This window comes from Saccharomycodes ludwigii, chromosome II (assembly GCF_020623625.1).
Source record: "Saccharomycodes ludwigii strain NBRC 1722 chromosome II, whole genome shotgun sequence".
NCBI lineage: Eukaryota > Fungi > Ascomycota > Saccharomycetes > Saccharomycodales > Saccharomycodaceae > Saccharomycodes > Saccharomycodes ludwigii.
The window spans coordinates 2,261,125-2,280,116 of NC_060201.1; the positions used below are offsets into that span (position 1 = coordinate 2,261,125).

Sequence of the window (18,992 nt, forward strand, 5' to 3'; positions counted from 1 at the left end):
GTACCATATATAATACAGTCCTACTGAAAAATTAGCCACTTATAAAATGAAGCAAGAAAATGGAAAAAAAAACAACAAAAAAAATGAGAAAAACAATAATGATGGCAGTCATTTAACTCTTAGTGTTGAGGGGAAAAATTTTAAAAGGTATAATTCCCCCTTTGAAAGTAATAAAAATGGAGCAGCTGATATTTTGTTAAAAAATGTCAAGCTTATTCCCGATTTTAAAATTGGGAAAAAAACAACTTCCTTTAAGGCCAATAGCAAATCAAATATTCCAGAATCTCAATTAGGCAGATTGGGAGATGAAGTATGTTCCAGAAATGGTATTTTAACCTCAAAAGATTCTAGCACTGCTTTAAATTGGGTAACTTCTGTAATTTTAAGAGGTAAAAAAATATTGCAAAATATACAAGAAGAGAATGAAATCAACAGAGCAGAAATTCAAGATATTAAAGATTCTCGTAGATTAGAAAGTGTAAATGTAGAAAACATTTTAACTAAATCCGCTAAAGATTATTATTGTTTCAATGAAAACCAGGGGCAGAGGGATAATGATGATAATTTAGTGAAAGAAGGAGGGGCAGCACAGCTTCTTGAAAATGCTTCAGAAAATACTTCAGAAAATAATTTAGAAAATAATTCCATTGATGACCTTTTTGAACGTTCGTCTCATGCCACACCGATTTCAAATACATTTTATCATGGATATCATAATAAGGGATTGGGAAATGACGAAGAAATGCTCGATAATAGAGCGATAGGAACTGATACAAATCAAGAGCTAAAAGAAAAGGAAAAAGAAAAAGATGAATCCCTTGTCATTCTTTCTAGTACTGAAGAAGAAGAAGAAAATGAAAATGAAAATGAAGATGAAAATGAAAATGAAAATGAAAATGAAAATGAAGATGAAACAGAAAAAGAAAATAAACAGTTTCAAATACAAACGTGTCGTGATAATAATGAAAACTCGGAAAATAGTGTCAGCGGAAGTTCATATAGTTATTCAAGTGAGGAAAGTTCTGGATTTGTGTCAGACAATTTCAGCATGAAAGTTGATCAAAAGCAAAAAAATCCTAGGCGACACAGTGTAATAAGTTCTGAGCATGAACAACTAGATTCTTATCATAAATTTGATGAACAAAAAGATTTAACACATGAACAAGATTATAAACACACTTTCGAAGATTCGAAGGACAAATTTATGGATTGGAAACATCGGGAACAGTCAAGTATTAATCATAACAAGGATGAATCTTATGAAACTACATTTAAAATAGCACACGCAGCCCTCAATGAGTATAATGCATTTGAGCTTAATTCATTTTCTAAGGAGCCTTCCGATGATGGAGAATATAATTCTGATGAATCTCCACAACCTGTTGATAACACTGTAGAACGTAGCCAATTTAATATACATGGTGAAAGAGGACAAGCCGATTATGAAAGGTTACAGTTGGAAGAAAAAGAATTTGGAAGTGACGAATCCGTTCAAAATATTGATTCTGGCTCTTTTTCAAATGAAATAAGTGAAGGAAAATACGATTATAATAAGGAAGACACTGCTGAAAATGATGAAGAGTGCAAATCTGAGTCTCGGACACCACCTTTCAATTATTCTTCTAAATCGCCTTCTCATATGTTTCAACAGCAACAGTCTGGATTACGCCCTGAAAGAGATGAAAGTGAAGCTTCCATGGTTTCGGATAGAGAAACTACATTAGATTCAGAGGAAAAAATAACGCTATCTGACGAAAACATTATCAACAATAGACAAATAGGAGAAAACAAAATAAATAATGAGAGCAACCAGTCATCTTCTACTTTTAATGAAGTGTATGAAATTGCAGATAACAGCAGCGAATCAAACGAACCTAGTATTCACGAAAATATTAATACAGACAATAATGCATTGAATGAAATTATTCATAAAGGTCCCGAATTTAAGAAAATGCTAGAAAGTGACATAGGTTCTCATTACGAAGATGAAAAAAATTCATATACAGAATCATCTGCAGGTAGTGAATCTGAAGAAAATGAAGAACGGAAACAACATTTATCAAATGAGCTATCCCATTTTCCGGAAGATAATACTTGTAGTACTAATAATGAAGATGATAATAACGAAAACATTGATGATAGAGATAGCGGTGAAGAACCTTCTGTGAGCCATACACCTGAGGACATTATTAGCAATAAAGAAAATTTTGAAAAAGGTAATTTATACTCTAAAGCAGAAAGGCTTGCATCTAATGTTTTATTGAACATGAAATTGCCTATTTTCAGAAATTTTCAAGATTTCGTTAATCACCAAAGTCAAGTAGGTGATCAGGACCAAGTCAAAAATTTCGAAGAAATTGAATATGGAAACGAAACCCAAGAGGCAAAGAAAAAGGATATGCAACAAAATCAAGAACTGATAGAAGAAAAACATAGTCTAGAACCAGAATATCACACTGCTTATCAGGAACAACAAACGCAACCAGGAAAGGAAAGCGGTTATGATGGTCCTCGGAACCGTGAATGTCACGAACATACACTTAAAGAAAAAGGACATAATAATGAAGACGAGGGAAACGAAAATGAAAATTATTCAAAACCAGAACAATACGAACAATTAATGACTCATCCAACAAATGGAAAATCAAAAAATCATAGTAATTCCTCTTATGTGGAACAAAACATGACTTTTACGGAGCATAAGGAAAATGTAGTGGTGGGAGATGATATTTTCCGAAACTTGGCATTCAAAGAAGGGACAGATAATGCAGAACAAAAAGTATCAGATCTAAATGATATTGCTTCCCACAATAAAAGGCATTTTAATTCGATTGAGTTAAGTGATTCTTCTGATGAGGAATTTCTTCATACTGCTCAAATATCTTTTGATAAAACGACCGAAGGTATTGGTCCAAATCAGGAAAATCAGCCTATTGATGAAAGTTTAAGTGGGGACACTTCCATAGTAGTAAATAGAAACCCAACTAACAACACTAGTAAAGCATGTATTAATGAGAATTTTGTGGAAAACAATAAGATTAATGACAAAATCATGTATTCCAGCAAACCAGCCAGTTATGGTGAAGACTCAGCTGACATTTCCAAAATTAAAGATAACACTGAATACTTTTCTTTTATTCAAAATAAACCAAAATTTAATTTAGTATATGGGTCAGAATATAGTAGTGTATCAGATGAAGGAGAACAAAAAAAAGATATAAACGCGCAAGACTCCAATTCCAACTTGGATAAATATGTTTCTCCTTTTCAAGCAAACCCTTTTACTTTCAAAACAGAGATTAAATTAGACCCTGACTATGTGTCTCCTTTCCTTACAGATCCATTTAATAACGCCAAATTAATGAGCGGGCCCGAAAAACGATTAATGGCAGTTTTAGACAAAATACACAAAGAGAAGCGTGTCAAGCCACAGAATGAAAAACAGAAAAGTGGAGCATGTCTGAATAATAATAATAATAATAATGATATAGATGCTATTTATTCAAATAATTCCAAGCCTATTCTTACTAACAGTTTAACTTTAACCAACAAAAAGGAAGAATCCATACAGAATCCCAACAATCATTTTGTAGAACCTAACTTGAAGGAAAGTTTAAAAGCTTCTGGGACAAAAAATACCACAGCAAGGAATATAATTGGTGTTAATAAAGAAATAACTTTATTTGGCAACAGTTCAAAGGCCCCTATGGACCATGATACTGAAATTGGTGAGGGGGATGCCTTTGATTTATCTGCAAATTCGGAACCAGAACATATTTTAATGGCCAAAGACACCAAGAAACGGGACAGTAGCCACATTATAAGTGGGAATAATAATAGCGACAATAGTCTTTCCAATGCTTCGATTGTTAACCTTGATGAAAAAAACTGTGAGTGTGAATCGCATCATGTTACTATTCCTGGAACTGAAAAAATATTAGTTAAAGATGAAATTGTGAACCCAGTTGAAAAGGTGCCGGTAACTTTGGTTTATGGTAATGATGATAAAAAAGACGAACCTGAAGATAAATCATTGAGGGAACTTCAAAGTAAAGATACTTCAAGGGATTTGGCCTTGTGTTCAGCAGATGAATCTTACCAAGCTGGAAATAAAATTGAACAGCCAATAGAAAACAGAATATTGAACAATTATGATGCTAGAGAAATATCAGCTATACCTGAATCCGAAAAAAAGAATGAGGGTAACTGTGCATTCCAAATCCAAGATCAACAACTTTCCAGTAATACAGACAATACCTTCAATCCTCATAATAAGGATTTCGCCGCTCAAACACAAAAAAAAGGAGTATTTCCTAATAATATGGATATAGAGAAATCCAATGTGGAAAAAATTACTTTAAAATCACAACAGACAACTAATGACAATGATGTCGACCCTTATTTAAATAATGAGGCAAGGGAAAAAGCTCTTTTTACCTCAAAATTGTCAAATATTGCTGATGAAAGAACAAAAGTTTCGCCCGGTAAAAATAAAAACTTGCTATCTGAAGATGTCAAAGCATTTTGTTTGAAATCCGATCTACCCGCAATAACTAAAAGTTTGTCTACTGTGGTGAATTTAACTGATAGTGATATTGAAATGGAAGATATCTCAAATGCTCCTACTCCGGTGCTAAAGGATGATTCATTGGAATTACCGAAAGTTGCGCTGCAGAACATAAATTTTGGTGGAAACTTTACTGTTAACTCTGGACTAGAATCTTCTGTTTCTCTTGACAAATATACTACACCATTAGAAAGCTTAAATGGGAACGAAGTATATGGAAAGAATTGGCGCAACGATAACAGGAGTTCGGTAGATTTGGATCCTAAGTTGTTTGTTGATTCCAATAAAATGGAAGTTAATGAACTGCCTGTAAAAGGCGCGTTTGAAACAAATGATAATGAACTAAGACCCATTATAGAAGCTGACAATGGGGGTAGTGTTCTCCCCGAAAATGGCCATTTGGGAAAACATGATTTAGCTATTGACAACGAAAACGCAATTAATTCTTTTGAAAAAATTCAGCTGCAAGATTCTTTCCGCAACCCAGCTATTTCCCGCAAGGATGAACATAAGAGGGAAAGTATGAAAAATACTACTTTACCACTAAACGAGGGGAGGAAAGATAGTGAAGAATATCAATCAATGAATGTTTATAAACAGGAGTTTAATGAAGTTGCTAAAAAATCTTCTTCTCCTAACAAAAAATTAAGCTTATTAAAAAACATTATATCTTCCCCGGTAAAATTCGCTAAAGAAAAGTTGAATAACTTACGAGCTTTAGGCTCGACAGCTAATGAATTTGTTAATTTATTGGATAGTGGAGATGGTACTAGCAGAGAAGATACCCCAATTCCTTTTACTGGAACTGTTCATAATAAAGGGGATCATCCAACGCCCAATGTCAAGATGGATTTTACTGAGAAAAATGAAAGGAATTGGACGTCTGATTTGTCGAGTAGCGAGGAGGAAATTCATTTGAATAGAATTGCTAAGGAATTAAAGGGTAAAAATAAACCACCTAATGTAAGAAAAAATAATTTTAGTGATTATAATATAGCTGATAACAAATATTCAAGTACAAAACACATTAATAAAACTAATGAATTGGATGCGGGTATGTACGCTGAAATAAATAAGGAAGGTGCTAAAAATGTAAACAAAAACAATGCAGCTATTGCTTTTGGAAAAACTAGTAATGAATACATCAAATTTGACGGAACAAACTCAGATGTATCGGATAGCTTGGACCAGGATATATCTTTTCATAGCACACAGTGTGAACCAAACAAAGAAGAATTGAATAATGAAAATAAAGAAGAGGGAATTGTACAAGTTCCAAATTTCTATGAATTGCCTTTTTTATCTGAGCATTCTGTATTATCTTCTATTGTGGACGAGAGCAAAAAAGACCTAGTAATTAACGGTTTCGATGGAGACTTGGTTAATAGTCAAAATCAGGTCACTAAAAATATGCCAATGTCCATTTATAACGAAATAAAAAATGCTTTTAATAGTGATTCTCTAAAAGAGGGACAACAATTAGCGAATGAGCGTGCATTAGAGCTAGAAGAAAACAAAGAAGGGACAAGAGAGACAGAAGAATATTTAGAGGGGCATAAAACAGAAATTAAAAACCCTGAAGAGCATATAGACCAGAATGAAGAGCGTAATACTAATGTGGTTGACATAAATGAAAGTGAAAGACACTTGGAAAACACAGAAGAATTATATATTGTTGAGAATACTCCGGTTGAAAACGAAAATAGTCTGGGTGAAACTGAAAAACAATTGGAGGATAAACAAGACATTAGTGGAATTGAAGAGCATATAGACCAGAATGAAGAGCGTAATACTAAAGTGGTTGACATAAATGAAAGTGAAAAACACTTGGAAAACACAGAAGAACCATATATTGTTGAGAACACTCCGGTTGAAAACGAAAACAGTCTGGGTGAAACTGAAAAACAATTGGAGGATGAACAAGATATCAGTGGAATTGAAGAGCATATAGACCAGAATGAAGAGCCTAATACTAATGTGGTTGACATAAATGAAAGTGAAAAACACTTGGAAAACACAGAAGAATTATATATTGTTGAGAATACTCCGGTTGAAAACGAAAATAGTCTGGGTGAAACTGAAAAACAATTGGAGGATGAACAAGATATCAGTGGAATTGAAAAAGACTTTAAAAATCAAAGTAACTCTAAAAGAATAAAATTTGATACGAACACATTCAAGAGAAAATTAAGTAAAAGCCCCAATGAACCTGTTGCTACTAAAAAAATTGATGATGAACACAAAGGCATCAAAATACCTGTTACAGATGAAAATGAAGCAGTATGTGTGAAACCAGAAACTATATCAGTAAAAGTGACTGACTTGAAGGAGGCAGATAATTATAATGGTAGAGATATTGGTGTCCCAAAAACAGAAAAAAGAATGAAAGTGAGTCGTGGAGGTAAAAAGAAGAGAAGGGGTAAAATGAATAGCAACAAAATAAATGGCGATAATGATAGAAATATAGCCAACTCTGTCGCTAATATCAATCCTAATAAGACATCCAATCCAACTAAAAAGACAAAAAAAGTTGGTCTTTCGCGCAAAAGAAAAAACCCAAAAAATACTGATGCACCAATTGCTAAAAGATTGAGGAAAAGTACCTTATCCAAAAAAAATAAAAAAAAATAATGATAATTTTTAAGGGTCAATATGTTGTGTAAGCATATCTAATCTATAAGTAGTATAATTTATTCGTAATACGAAAAAAAAAAAATTGTATTTGTCTTCAAAAAACCATTGAAAAGAATTTTAAAATAATTATATTGTTAATTTTCATATATAAATGGGTGGTTTGCAAGTATTACTTGCTAATTTGAAAGATTCTAGTGCTCAGTGAGTTTGACACTACAATATTGAAGTTTATTCTCTATTCTTTAGTGTTTAATTTTTGTAATTGTTTACTTTTTTTTTTTACTATGTTTATTTATGTTTAGGTTTTTATATTTCATTCTGCTAGATATTACAACGTTTTTAGAGAATGAAAAATATTGTTTATTGAAAAATAAACATAATGCGAGTTGTAGAAGCTAGATTTTTTCACGCTTTTCCACTACATAAATAACTAATGGCTTATGAAAGACCTAGGTAGAATGAAAACGCAATTAATAACTAAATTCTTAATTATAGGCAAATGTATGTAAATAAAGAAATAAGAATAAGATTAAAAACAATTGAGAAAAGTATAAAAAGGATATCCAGAAAGATACTTTTCATGATTGATTTATAGTTTTAAATAATCTTTATTATATGTGAAACCTAAGTAAAACAACAAATTAATTACCAGAGATCCGAACCCGTGATTACTACGAGTAGTACTAAGTAACGCTTGTATCACCGTCAGGTTTTTGGGCAACTTGGCCGAGTGGTTAAGGCGAAAGATTAGAATTATTTCCCTTGTGGAGTCATTTTGAGACGTTATGGAGGATCTAAATATCTTTTGGGCTCTGCCCGCGCAGGTTCGAGTCCTGCAGTTGTCGCATATTTTTAATATGCATCCAGAGGATGTTAATTTTTTTATATTTTTCATATTTTACTTTTAATTTTAATTTAATTATTAGTATGATTTATAAAGGATTCGTTTAACTTTTTATATTTGAAAAAATATAAAAGCAAAAATTGAAGAAATTTAAGAAAAAAAAAGAAAAAAAAAGAAAAAAAAAAAAAAAAGAAAAGAAAAAGACAAAGACAAAGACAAAAAAAAATGGTTGTTAAGAGAGCTTTCAGTGCACCAGGTAAGGCTTTATTAGCAGGTGGTTATTTGGTGTTGGATTCAAAATATGAAGCATATGTCGTGGCATTATCTTCACGAATGCATTCAGTAGTTTCTTTTGAAGAAACCACAGATCCAAATACTTCTACAATGATAAACGTAAAAAGTGTTCAATTTAATAATGATCAATGGGCTTTTAAAGTGGACAAAAATGAACACAATAACTACACAATTAAAGAAATTAATGGATTACAAAACCCTTTCATTGAAAAAACATTATTTAATGTTTTGAATTATTTTGGTGTTAACAAAAGTTATAAAATTTCTATTGAAATATTTTCTGATTCAGGGTATCATTCCCAAGAAAAAAGCGTTTTGAAAATGAATTCCTATAAACAATTTCATTACCATTCCGAAACTGTTACCAAAGTTCCCAAAACCGGATTAGGTTCTTCTGCTGGCTTAGTTACTGTTTTAACTACCGCCTTGGTTTCATGCTTTATTGAGCAATTCCAATTAGAACCTTTTTTGAAAATTATTCATAATTTATCCCAGGTATCTCATTGTCAAGCGCAAGGTAAGGTGGGTAGTGGATTTGATGTTGCTGCTGCCACATTTGGTTCTATTATTTACAGAAGGTTTCAGCCAGAACTTATCAATGATTTACCAAAGTATGATTCATTAGAATATAAAAGAAAATTGCAAAAATTAATCGACAGCAAATATTGGGGCTATAAAAGTGAAAATGTCAAGTTACCTAAAGGATTAAGGTTGATAATGGGTGATGTAAATAATGGTTCTGAAACTGTGAAGTTAGTTTCTCGAGTTAAGCAATGGTATAACAAAAATTTGCCAGAGAGTTTGGAGATTTATACCAAAATAAACGAGGGTAATATGGCGTTTATTAAGAGTTTGGAAGATTTGAATGAATTGGCTGCAATAAATCCAGACAAATATGATAAAATCCTTGCTGCATTGGACAATAAAGAGGCTATTACTTCCCTTGATAGTTCTTTACTATCCGTACAAAAAGCAGTCAACCAAATACGTTCAAACTTCAAGTACATAACAAAAAAAAGCGGTGCTGATATAGAACCAGATGTCCAAACTACATTGTTGGATAATTCCATTGCTTTAAACGGTGTTTTAACGGGGTTGGTTCCAGGGGCTGGGGGTTACGATGCTATTGCGTTAATAACTACTGAAAAGTGTGATATTCAAGAAGAAACCAAAAATAACAAAAAATTTGAAAGAGTTTCATGGTTAGATTTACACCAAGAAGATTATGGTATTGTTGAAGAGTGTCCTACTCACTATATAAATTTTAACTAAATAGATTAAAAGCGGGAGAACACACAGCCATACCCACATATATATGTATATATACAATTATTTATAAAGTATATTGTTGGTTCTTGATTACTTTTCAGTTTTTTTTGTACTTTTTAAGTATGTTTTGTATCTTAGGGTTTGATGTCAACTGATATATTTTCACCAAATTGTCGTTTTTAGGTTTAATAGGTGTATTTTTTTCTGGAACGTATTTATTTTTAGGACTTAATACCCAATCAGAACGTCTCGAGGGTGTGGGTATTTTTTCCACCAAAGCTTCCAATAAATCACAAATAACTATTTTATTATCGATATCATCGGTTTTCTTATTGGTTGAGCTTTGTGGGATAGGCTTTCCTACCTTGGCTGACTTAAATTTTTTATTATTTAGATTCTTATTATCGCTTGTCCGTTTTAGAATTTCCTTTTCTTTCTCTTTTTTTGAGAGTCTAGATGATCTCCTAATAGTAACGGGTTTAGACAGTGATTTCGAGTTATTTTTATTTGACGAAGAGCCTTGGTAACTGCCACCAAAATTACGAGTGTTCTCCGATGTGTCATTTTCATCTTCAATGTTGTTCATCTGAATTTTTTGATAATAAATACCGTGGTCTCTTCTTTTAAGTTCTTCAGCATCGACGCATCCACTTTTACTAAATCCTTTTTGAAAAGTGTTTATTAAAAAATACTCATAATAAGATTCAAATTCTAAAGAATGTAAGTTATCTTGAATATCTTTCATTTCTTTGTAAATTTTTTTTTTTTTAGACACATTTTGGTCTACTTTTAGTTGGATGGTTTCCAAGTTTAGTTGCGTCATTTTGGGGTAATCTAGTTAAGAAGTTTTTTTTTTTTTTTTTTTTTTTTTTTTCTTTGTTTAATTCATCATACATACCTGTAAAAGAACTAATGAACTATCATTTATGTGGACAAATGACTGCTTTTATACCCCATTGCAAAGTATACTAAAAAGGGAAAAAAAAAAAAAAGGATAAGCTTAACGTTATTTCAAAAAGTTTTTTTTTTTTCCTTTTTTTTTTTTTTTTTTTTTTTTTTTTTTTCTTTCCTTCTTTTTTCTGTCACACAGAAAAGAACTGTACATAAATGGATTGAAACATTTAAAACCAAGAAAGGAAAAAAAAAAAAAGGAAAAAAAAAATAATAATAATAATAATAATAAGATAAAAAAGAAACTTTAGTTGATACAAGTTAAACAATATGACTATAAATGAACTGTAATATATGGAACTTCTACGTCCTCACCCTTTTTATCATCACAACAAATTTCTAGTAGCATAGTCCTTGTATGCGAAGGAACTTCTTTTTTGGTAACTAACTTAACTACTTGAGTTATAGGTAAATTCATTCTATCTTTCAATTTCTTGGGTGGGAAAAATGAAGCATACAATAAAGAAACACCATAGGATAACATACTAATAGTTAACCCGTGTTTTTCTTCAAAATAATCAAGAAGTTGCTTCAAAGTAACATCACCTTTAATATCAAATCTATCCCAAATTTTATCATATTCTGTATTGTTATACTTAGCCTTTGGTGACTTAATTGGCTCTGAAAACCCAAAAAATGGTAATGCCAAATTAACAAACCCATTTTTATAGCTTTCAATGTCAGTTCTTTGGTCGACAATTTTGTATAATTCCAGAACAACTAGCCCAGCAACCAAAGCAGTTGTGGTAGCAATAGCTGGGATAATACGACCAGCTATAAACTTTGTCTTTTGACGATCAGCAGTTTCAATATTGTAATTTAAAGCTCTGTCATTGGAGGCAGCGGTGATGAATTCAATATGATGATTTGTATCGTCGTCTTTTTCAAATTCAACTGGTGTCAATTTGAAACCTGATAAAGATTTTGGATCGGGCAATTGTTGTATTAGAACATCCAATTCATCTCTATCATCAGTATTGTTTTCAACTGGGTCATCATCACTTGCTTGTATTTTAACATTTTTCTTTGGGGTAAAAGCAGGAATATCCAGTTTATCAATAACTGATTTATAAAACTCAACGTTCGGTAATCCACTGTCACCATTTAAGCCGTAGTTGAACGATCTTAAATTAGCACCAGCGACAATAAAATGAAAGTGATCAGGATTATTAATATCAAATATTAATGGAGTGGGTGCTCTCTTTGCACCAGACCAAAATGGAGCACCAGTTGATGTTTTAGCATCTTTAGGGAAATTATACAATAATTGTTGAATATCGTGATTAAACTTTTTTTCAAATTCTAATCTAGCCCATTTAATACAATCTTCGAAATTGTAAGGTCTATTACCCAAGGATTCAACAATAGATTCTAAAATGCCCTTTACATCGCCGGCTTGTCTTAATGTATTTTCAACAAAGTCAGGCTCAGATAAATACATATTAACATTTTCGGGTGCCTCAGTGAAATAGCCTTGAAATAATGATTTAGCCCAAGCAATTGTGTGATCAATTTTGTTTGGGAATGAACGCAAAGTACACAATGGAATAGATTTTTCCGGTGGATCTCTAGAGGAAGAGTACGATTCCGTTAAATTGGGAATAATAACTTGTGTGTTACCCTTAGTACCCAAAGTACCGGATTCTAGTAAAGGCTTCTTAAAAAAAACACACCTACGATCGACATATGAACGAGCCTCAACATTATCCAAGGCATTAGTAACAAAGTCTAAGTTTTGCCAGAAATCATCATCAAAAATATTTTCAGTGTCAGCACCAACTTTTTCTATGCTGGTTTGAATTTTACCCTTTAAATCTGGGTTCATAACGGAGACAGCATGAGAAGCGACTTCCGACTTATTTTTTCCAACATCCTTTGGTCTGAATAAAAATTGACGATTCAAATTTGATTTTTCGATGGAGTCATTGTCAGTAATAAAGATACTACCATTTGGACCAGAACCTAAACCAATCAATGCCCAATTTTTCAGCATTTCACATCCAATGGCACCTGCACCGACTAAGAAAACTTTTAAGTTTGCAATAGCCCTTTGAAAATCAACACCAAAAACGGCAATTTGGTTGTCATAACGAGTGTTCAATGGTTTTGTAGTCTCCTCTGTTCTTGGATATTTTTCTTTCTGCTCGGGCAAAGATTCCAAAGAGTCGAAATACATGAATTGTTTGATTGGCGTAAACTTGCCAGAACAGGCCTTTAGAACTTCTTGAGCAACTAACCCACCAATAAAAGCGTTAACACTTGGAATGTCACCTCTAGCTTGATAAGATAGTTCCTTGATCAGTTTTTCATTTATTTCTTCGTCTGGGTTCAATTTCGAAACAATTTCTAACACTTTTTTAGCATCTTCATCATTCATTGGTCTTGGTAATTCACCATTTATGTGGTTAGTCTTAAAAATATCCAAGGCTTGAAACCCCAAATGTAATTGTGAAGGCGTAGCAAACTTGGAAAAATCTGAATATACAAACTCTGGTTCTTTTAAAGCTTCTTTCAATGGTTTAAATGATAATTTAGTTGGCATTTTAACCTGAGTAAAAATACCACCACTAACATAAGTTCCATCCAGTTTCACATCGACTAATTTAAATGCAAATGGGCCCAATACTTGGATTTTATAAATTGTGTTACTGGTTTGGTCATAATTGAAATGATTTAAACCTTCAACTTCAGAAAATTTAACGTAGTCGCCATCTTCTAAATTATGTCTGGAACCATCTAAAGTGGTTACAACGCCATCTTTTTCAATATCGCTGATCATGCCAACTTGGGGTTCTTCGCCATTAACGTCAAATACAGTAAATTCTTTACCAAAGTCTATGAAAACGCTACCGAATAACCCTTTAGTTTCTGTTGATATAAAGTTAATATTGTGCAAATGACAGAAATCATCAAGAGCCACTTTTTCATCCAAAGACAACAAATCAGTAACCACAATAACTTGATACTTGGCTAAATTTTCAAAATCAGAAATATTACATTCGATTTTGACTGGAACATAAGAGTTTAATTCAGCTAATTTGCTACTAGTTGCAACATCTCTTCTTTCACCCAAGTCATTTTGATGTAAAAAAAACTGACTAGACAAGTCTTGCAAAGTACATTTTTCAGGATCATACAAAGATAAAGACTTGACCCCAGCTAAAGCTACATTCTTTGCAATTTCAACGCCTAATCCTTTTAAACCAATGATCAAAACATTTGAATTTTGCATTTTTAACATAGCTTCTTTACCCAATACGTAAAGTTGACGGGAGTATAAACTTTCATCGATCTCCTCTTTCTTGTTACTAGTAGAGCTCATGGTTTGCTTGTGTATGGTATTATTATTGTTATTTACTATTATTTGTTTATAATACGATTTCCTTCTTTCTTTTTTGATTATCAGAATTGTTATTACTGAGCGTAAATTATTGAAAATTTGTAATAAGAGCCGCTGTGTTGTATAATCAAATAAACAAATAAACAAAACAGGAAAAAGGAGGAAGGGGTTTATAAGGGGGGAAAAAAAAAAATTTTTTTTTTCTTTTTTAAATGGTTACAAAAATAAATTGTTAGGAGGGGTGTGCTGTGGCCACTTTAATTTTTATAATTAGTAGCAGTAATTATTAATAACAATTGCCGCGTACAAAAAAAAAAAAAAAAAAAGGTGTTAATTTAAAGATGTACGTATACGTAAACCCATATGTTACCCGGTCATGTAATATTAAACTTTTGCACTGGGTAATTATAGCATCTCTCTCTCTCTCTCTCCCCTTTAATGTTTACAATAATAAATACCTAAGCAACTATATGAAATAAATCATATTTGCACATATAAGTATAAGTTCACCGAGACAAATGAGTGCAAATTTAGTAAGTACAGATCTATATGGTGGCGCTATAAAGATTGATTTGCCACCTGGCTTTATGGATGTTTCAATGCTAAGGGAAATACCAGATAATCAAGAAGTTTATGTAAATAGTAGAACAGAACAAGAGATTAAAGACAACAAATATTGCGACGGATTAGGAAGCCAAGAAAGTATCATAATAGATTTGTTACAAAGGGTAAAAGCCGATTCTGATTTTGAAGCTTTGAAAATTCATTTAAATGAAATAAGTGAAATCAATCAAACTGTTGGTGGTTATGAAATTATTAAAACTGATGAAATAGAATCCAACACTGATGATAAATGTAAAGCGTTTTCAGCTATTATAAGAGAAACCAGTTTGAAATGGGGTAAGAAATCAGAAGCACATTTATTGAATATATGTGTAGGTATAATCCGATTAAGTGCATACGATACGGATGTTTTAATATCTATTAATGTGCCTGAACTGCAATACACTGATTCAGCATATGATATATTAACCAATAAGATCATCAAATCATTCCAATTAGTTGACCCATCTCTTTTTGCATAAGTTCGTGAAAAGTGACATTTTCTATTTATATTTCTATGAAAAGTTCGTTTTATCGAACGTTTTTTTTTTTTTTTTTTTTTTTTTTTTCTTTTTATTTTTCGTGTAGTTTATTTTCCTTCACATACGATATATATACATATATTTTTTCTTTTTTTACGCTTTGAATATTTTTTTTTTTTCATATTTCAGTTAAGAATTAAAAGAAGAAAGAAGAAAAAAGGATAACCAACGAGCATGGGAATTAAAGGTCATCGTACTACTCATATCACTACATCATCTTCCTCCCCTACTAGCTCTTCACGCAATAATTTGGTTAGAGTTAGTAAAAGAGGGTTTAATGTTAGAAAATTTGCTATATTCATCATCCTACCATTAGTAATTTTTTTATTTTTAATATTCCGTTACGCAACGTCTGGTACACCAACGGATTTGCAAACTCTTTTACAAAATTTACCAAAAGAAATAGCACAAACCATAAATACAGCTGCCTCAAAGCAAGAACAAGATCAGGAACTTTTACAACAGTTTGAAAAGCTAACTCAAGAATTAAAACGGAAAAATGACGAACAAATGAAGCATTTTGATAGACAAAGAACAATTTTAGAAAAAAAAATACATGATTTAAAACAGCCACCTGCGACTGCCAGTATTAGAGAAAAATTAAGTTGGGTTTATGATTACGAATCCACCCAAAAATTTCCCGCTTTTATTTGGCAAACTTGGCCTTATTCTGATGCAGATGAAAGGCTAGATGAAAATTTAAGAGCATATGAAAGATCATGGGGTGATAAGAATCCCGGGTTCGTCCATGAGATTATCAACGATGATACTGCTACAGCGTTAGTTCAATATTTTTATAATTCTATTCCGGAAGTCGTAGATACTTATAACTCTTTACCCTCGCCCATGTTAAAGGCTGATTTTTTTAAATTTTTGATTTTATTCGTTCGTGGTGGTGTTTTTGCTGATATGGATTCTAATCCAATACAACCTGTTCCTAACTGGATCCCAGAGAATGTTTCCCCGCGTGAGGTTGGTTTGGTTGTGGGTATTGAAATGGATGCTTTAAAACCAGATTGGAAAAATAAATACTTGAGAAGGTTGCAGTTTGGATCATATGTAATTCAATGTAAACCGAAGCATCCGATTATAAGAGAAGTTATTGTTAAAATTGTAGAAATCACAACAAGCCGTAAAAAAGAAGGTGATTTGAAAGTCAATTTAAGGAACGATTTGAATATTATGAGTTGGACAGGCTCTGGTTTATTTACTGATGTCATTATGACATATTTCAATGATTATGTTCAAAGTGATATTTTTTACAAAGTTACCTGGAAGGATTTCCACAAATTAAAGGTACCTAAGTTAATTGGTGATGTTCTAGTTTTTCCTCAATTCTCTTTCAACGCACCTGAAATTGTCGATGTAGAGGATCCAAACAAAGCATTATACTTTGTCCAACATGACGGAATGAAATCCTGGAAAGCAGCGCCAAGAGTCCAGGGATAGTTTATCTCTTCTACTGAAAGAATAAGAAAAAAAAAAAAGTTTACCAACAATCAAAATTAGAAATAACATTAAGGTCAGATAAGTGCCAAAAGCTCTACTAAAACTTGGCAAAGATAGATCTCTTCAAATAGATATATATATATATATATATATATTATGTATACTATCAGTTGTCCCTATCTATAATAAAATCATCATTTTAACTTATCCTAAATTTTGATTAACTTTTTTTTTTTTTTTTTTTTTTTTTTTTGCTCTTTTTTTAAGTTTATTTAGAAAGAGAATGAGACAGAAAAAAAATTACATCAATTTTAGAATTTATTCGACAGAATAAAATATTCTTAATTTGGGTTTCCTCTCTGTCTCCATTCTTTGTTGTGTTTTCATTTTGTTTAGTGTACATTTATCTTAACTAATTATTGTCATGTTTTGAAAATGTTAACTATTTCAATACGATATTCAGTAAAGATTCACACCAAAAGGACTAAAAGAGAAAGAAGAAGAATAATTTTTTTTTGTTGTTATAAACTTTAAGTTTACAATTTTTATATTTCGAGACAAGTGTAAATTTTGGAATTTAAAAAAAAAAAAAAAAAAAAAATTTGAACTCGATAAAAAACATAATATACACAAATTTTTTACGTGATTAATTCAAAACTGTTAGATTAGGGCTTTTTCTTTATTATTATTACTATCTTTTTTTTTTTTCCCCTTTTCAATAACTTTTTAGCTATCAAAATTAAACCAAATTGACAATATAGTTGCCCAACTCTTAAGTAATATTTTTGAGAACACAAAGAAAAGAGAGATTGCAATAGTGCTTTGTAATAGATATTTAAAATAATTAATAATATATAAAAAGTAATCAAATAATATAAGGGGGGAAATTCAATGATCCTGTTTTACCGAGGATTCATTTTCTAACCTTTCTTCTATTTCTCTCAATTCTTGTTCTCTTTGCAACAATTCCTTTCTTTTTAATTTCAATTCCTGTTGAACTCTTTCTTCAAAGGCTTTTAGTCTTTCTTCTTCTAACTTAATTTGTTCTTCTCTGGCCAAATATGTTTCATTTTTCCCATTACTAGTTTTACGGGTGGCTGATTCACCTTCTATTCCCACAGATTTACTAGTATTATTACCTAAAGTCTTAATATCCTCGACATTTGTTACACTAGCATCATCATTATGTAATTTATTATCCGATGTTGATGGATTACGATGATTACCATTAGAATTACCACCCGATAAAGTTTCTGTTCTATATCTTTCATATAAAATTTCATGGGTATATTCCTTCAAATCATTTAAGTGGGAAATAAGTAAAGTGTTTCTCAATATAACAAAATCAGATATATTAGGATCTTCTACATCTAACATCCCCCAAGGATATTTTCTCCCACGAATTATAGTTTTATTGTCTAATTCATAAACATCATTTGACCCTATAACGGAAAATGGTAGTAAGGAACGTAAATATGTATTGGTCTGATAATCTTCATCACTAATATCATCTTCTTCGAATGGAAAATTATAGATAGGCAAAGCGTAATAATTGATATCATCCATTATTAATTTTTTGTTGAATTTCAGTTCTTCGACGGTTAAAGAATCAGCTTTACAAATAACAGGTATAATGTTGACTAATGGCCCCATTTGTTTCATAAATTCAACATCAATTTCCTTTAAGCCATGCCCAGAGGGCTGAATAAAATATAAACAACAATGAATTCTACCATCTTTGAAACGAGGATTTCTTCTAACACGACTTTCTTCTAATAAAATCTCATCATACTGATGACAAATGTAATCTTTTATAATATCAAAGTTACTAGAATTATCCAGAGAATCACCAAATCCTGGTGTATCAATAATATTTAATTGTATTTTCACACCATCGTCATCCTCAAGTTCCACCATTTCATGCCTTAATTGTAAATCAATGGCGGTTGAGTTATCATTAGGCCTTAATACACTAGTAGAGGTATCAACCACTTGTTGGCCGCATAACGTATTAATGAAGGTGGATCTACCCGAGCCAGATTGGCCGACTACCATTATAGTGAAGTTAATACCTCTTTTTAAATGTTTTCTTTTTCTTAAAGCAGCTGAAGCCTCTATAATACTTGACATGTTGTTTTAAATGTGCCGTGAAAAGGAATTTATAGTCACCGCAGGTGATTTTTATTCTAATTTTTATTCTATTTATTTAAAGAAATGTATGTGTCTTTTTATGTTAAACTTGTTTAAAAGAATAATATAATTAGATTTAAAATATGAAAAGGGGAAGGAGGATTTTACGAGTTAGGCTTGATTAAATCAATAAAACACGGTAAACAAACTTCATGTGGTTAATTATTTTGAGTGTTTTTTATTTTTTTATTTTTTTTTTCTTTTGGTCTTTTTAAAGTTCAAATCCACATATATATATATATATATACCTAGCCCTATGTCCGACGTTAAAATAGTTTTAGCGGTTAATTCGGATAACATAAGCTGAAT

General features: G+C 31.6%; 7 protein-coding genes and 1 non-coding gene across 8 annotated transcripts; 5 read left to right on the plus strand and 3 right to left on the minus strand.

The window, feature by feature from the left end:
* Window positions 1–46: 46 nt before the first annotated feature.
* On the plus strand, window positions 47–7,198 carry ESC1 (Esc1p; the record flags this gene model as incomplete). Its single annotated transcript, XM_046076867.1, has 1 exon — window positions 47–7,198. The coding sequence occupies one exon, from the start codon at window positions 47–49 to the stop codon at window positions 7,196–7,198; it is 7,152 nt and encodes a 2,383-aa protein (XP_045936330.1).
* A 719-nt stretch (window positions 7,199–7,917) lies between these two features.
* On the plus strand, window positions 7,918–8,046 carry SCDLUD_002224. The gene is made up of 2 exons: window positions 7,918–7,955; window positions 8,001–8,046. It is a non-coding gene; the product is annotated as a tRNA-Ser (tRNA).
* A 224-nt stretch (window positions 8,047–8,270) lies between these two features.
* On the plus strand, window positions 8,271–9,611 carry ERG8 (phosphomevalonate kinase; the record flags this gene model as incomplete). Its single annotated transcript, XM_046080633.1, has 1 exon — window positions 8,271–9,611. The coding sequence occupies one exon, from the start codon at window positions 8,271–8,273 to the stop codon at window positions 9,609–9,611; it is 1,341 nt and encodes a 446-aa protein (XP_045936331.1).
* Window positions 9,612–9,705: 94 nt separating this feature from the next.
* RFM1 (Rfm1p) lies at window positions 9,706–10,353 on the minus strand (the record flags this gene model as incomplete). Its single annotated transcript, XM_046080632.1, has 1 exon — window positions 9,706–10,353. The coding sequence occupies one exon, from the start codon at window positions 10,351–10,353 to the stop codon at window positions 9,706–9,708; it is 648 nt and encodes a 215-aa protein (XP_045936332.1).
* Window positions 10,354–10,833: 480 nt separating this feature from the next.
* UBA1 (E1 ubiquitin-activating protein UBA1) lies at window positions 10,834–13,881 on the minus strand (the record flags this gene model as incomplete). The annotated part of the gene is made up of 1 exon (XM_046080631.1): window positions 10,834–13,881. The coding sequence occupies one exon, from the start codon at window positions 13,879–13,881 to the stop codon at window positions 10,834–10,836; it is 3,048 nt and encodes a 1,015-aa protein (XP_045936333.1).
* A 536-nt stretch (window positions 13,882–14,417) lies between these two features.
* On the plus strand, window positions 14,418–14,984 carry MOG1 (Ran GTPase-binding protein MOG1; the record flags this gene model as incomplete). Its single annotated transcript, XM_046080630.1, has 1 exon — window positions 14,418–14,984. The coding sequence occupies one exon, from the start codon at window positions 14,418–14,420 to the stop codon at window positions 14,982–14,984; it is 567 nt and encodes a 188-aa protein (XP_045936334.1).
* Window positions 14,985–15,218: 234 nt separating this feature from the next.
* On the plus strand, window positions 15,219–16,493 carry HOC1 (alpha-1,6-mannosyltransferase; the record flags this gene model as incomplete). The annotated part of the gene is made up of 1 exon (XM_046080629.1): window positions 15,219–16,493. One exon carries the CDS (start codon window positions 15,219–15,221, stop codon window positions 16,491–16,493), a length of 1,275 nt encoding a protein of 424 aa, XP_045936335.1.
* An 888-nt stretch (window positions 16,494–17,381) lies between these two features.
* Window positions 17,382–18,623, minus strand: CDC11 (septin CDC11; the record flags this gene model as incomplete). Its single annotated transcript, XM_046080628.1, has 1 exon — window positions 17,382–18,623. The coding sequence occupies one exon, from the start codon at window positions 18,621–18,623 to the stop codon at window positions 17,382–17,384; it is 1,242 nt and encodes a 413-aa protein (XP_045936336.1).
* Window positions 18,624–18,992: the final 369 nt, after the last annotated feature.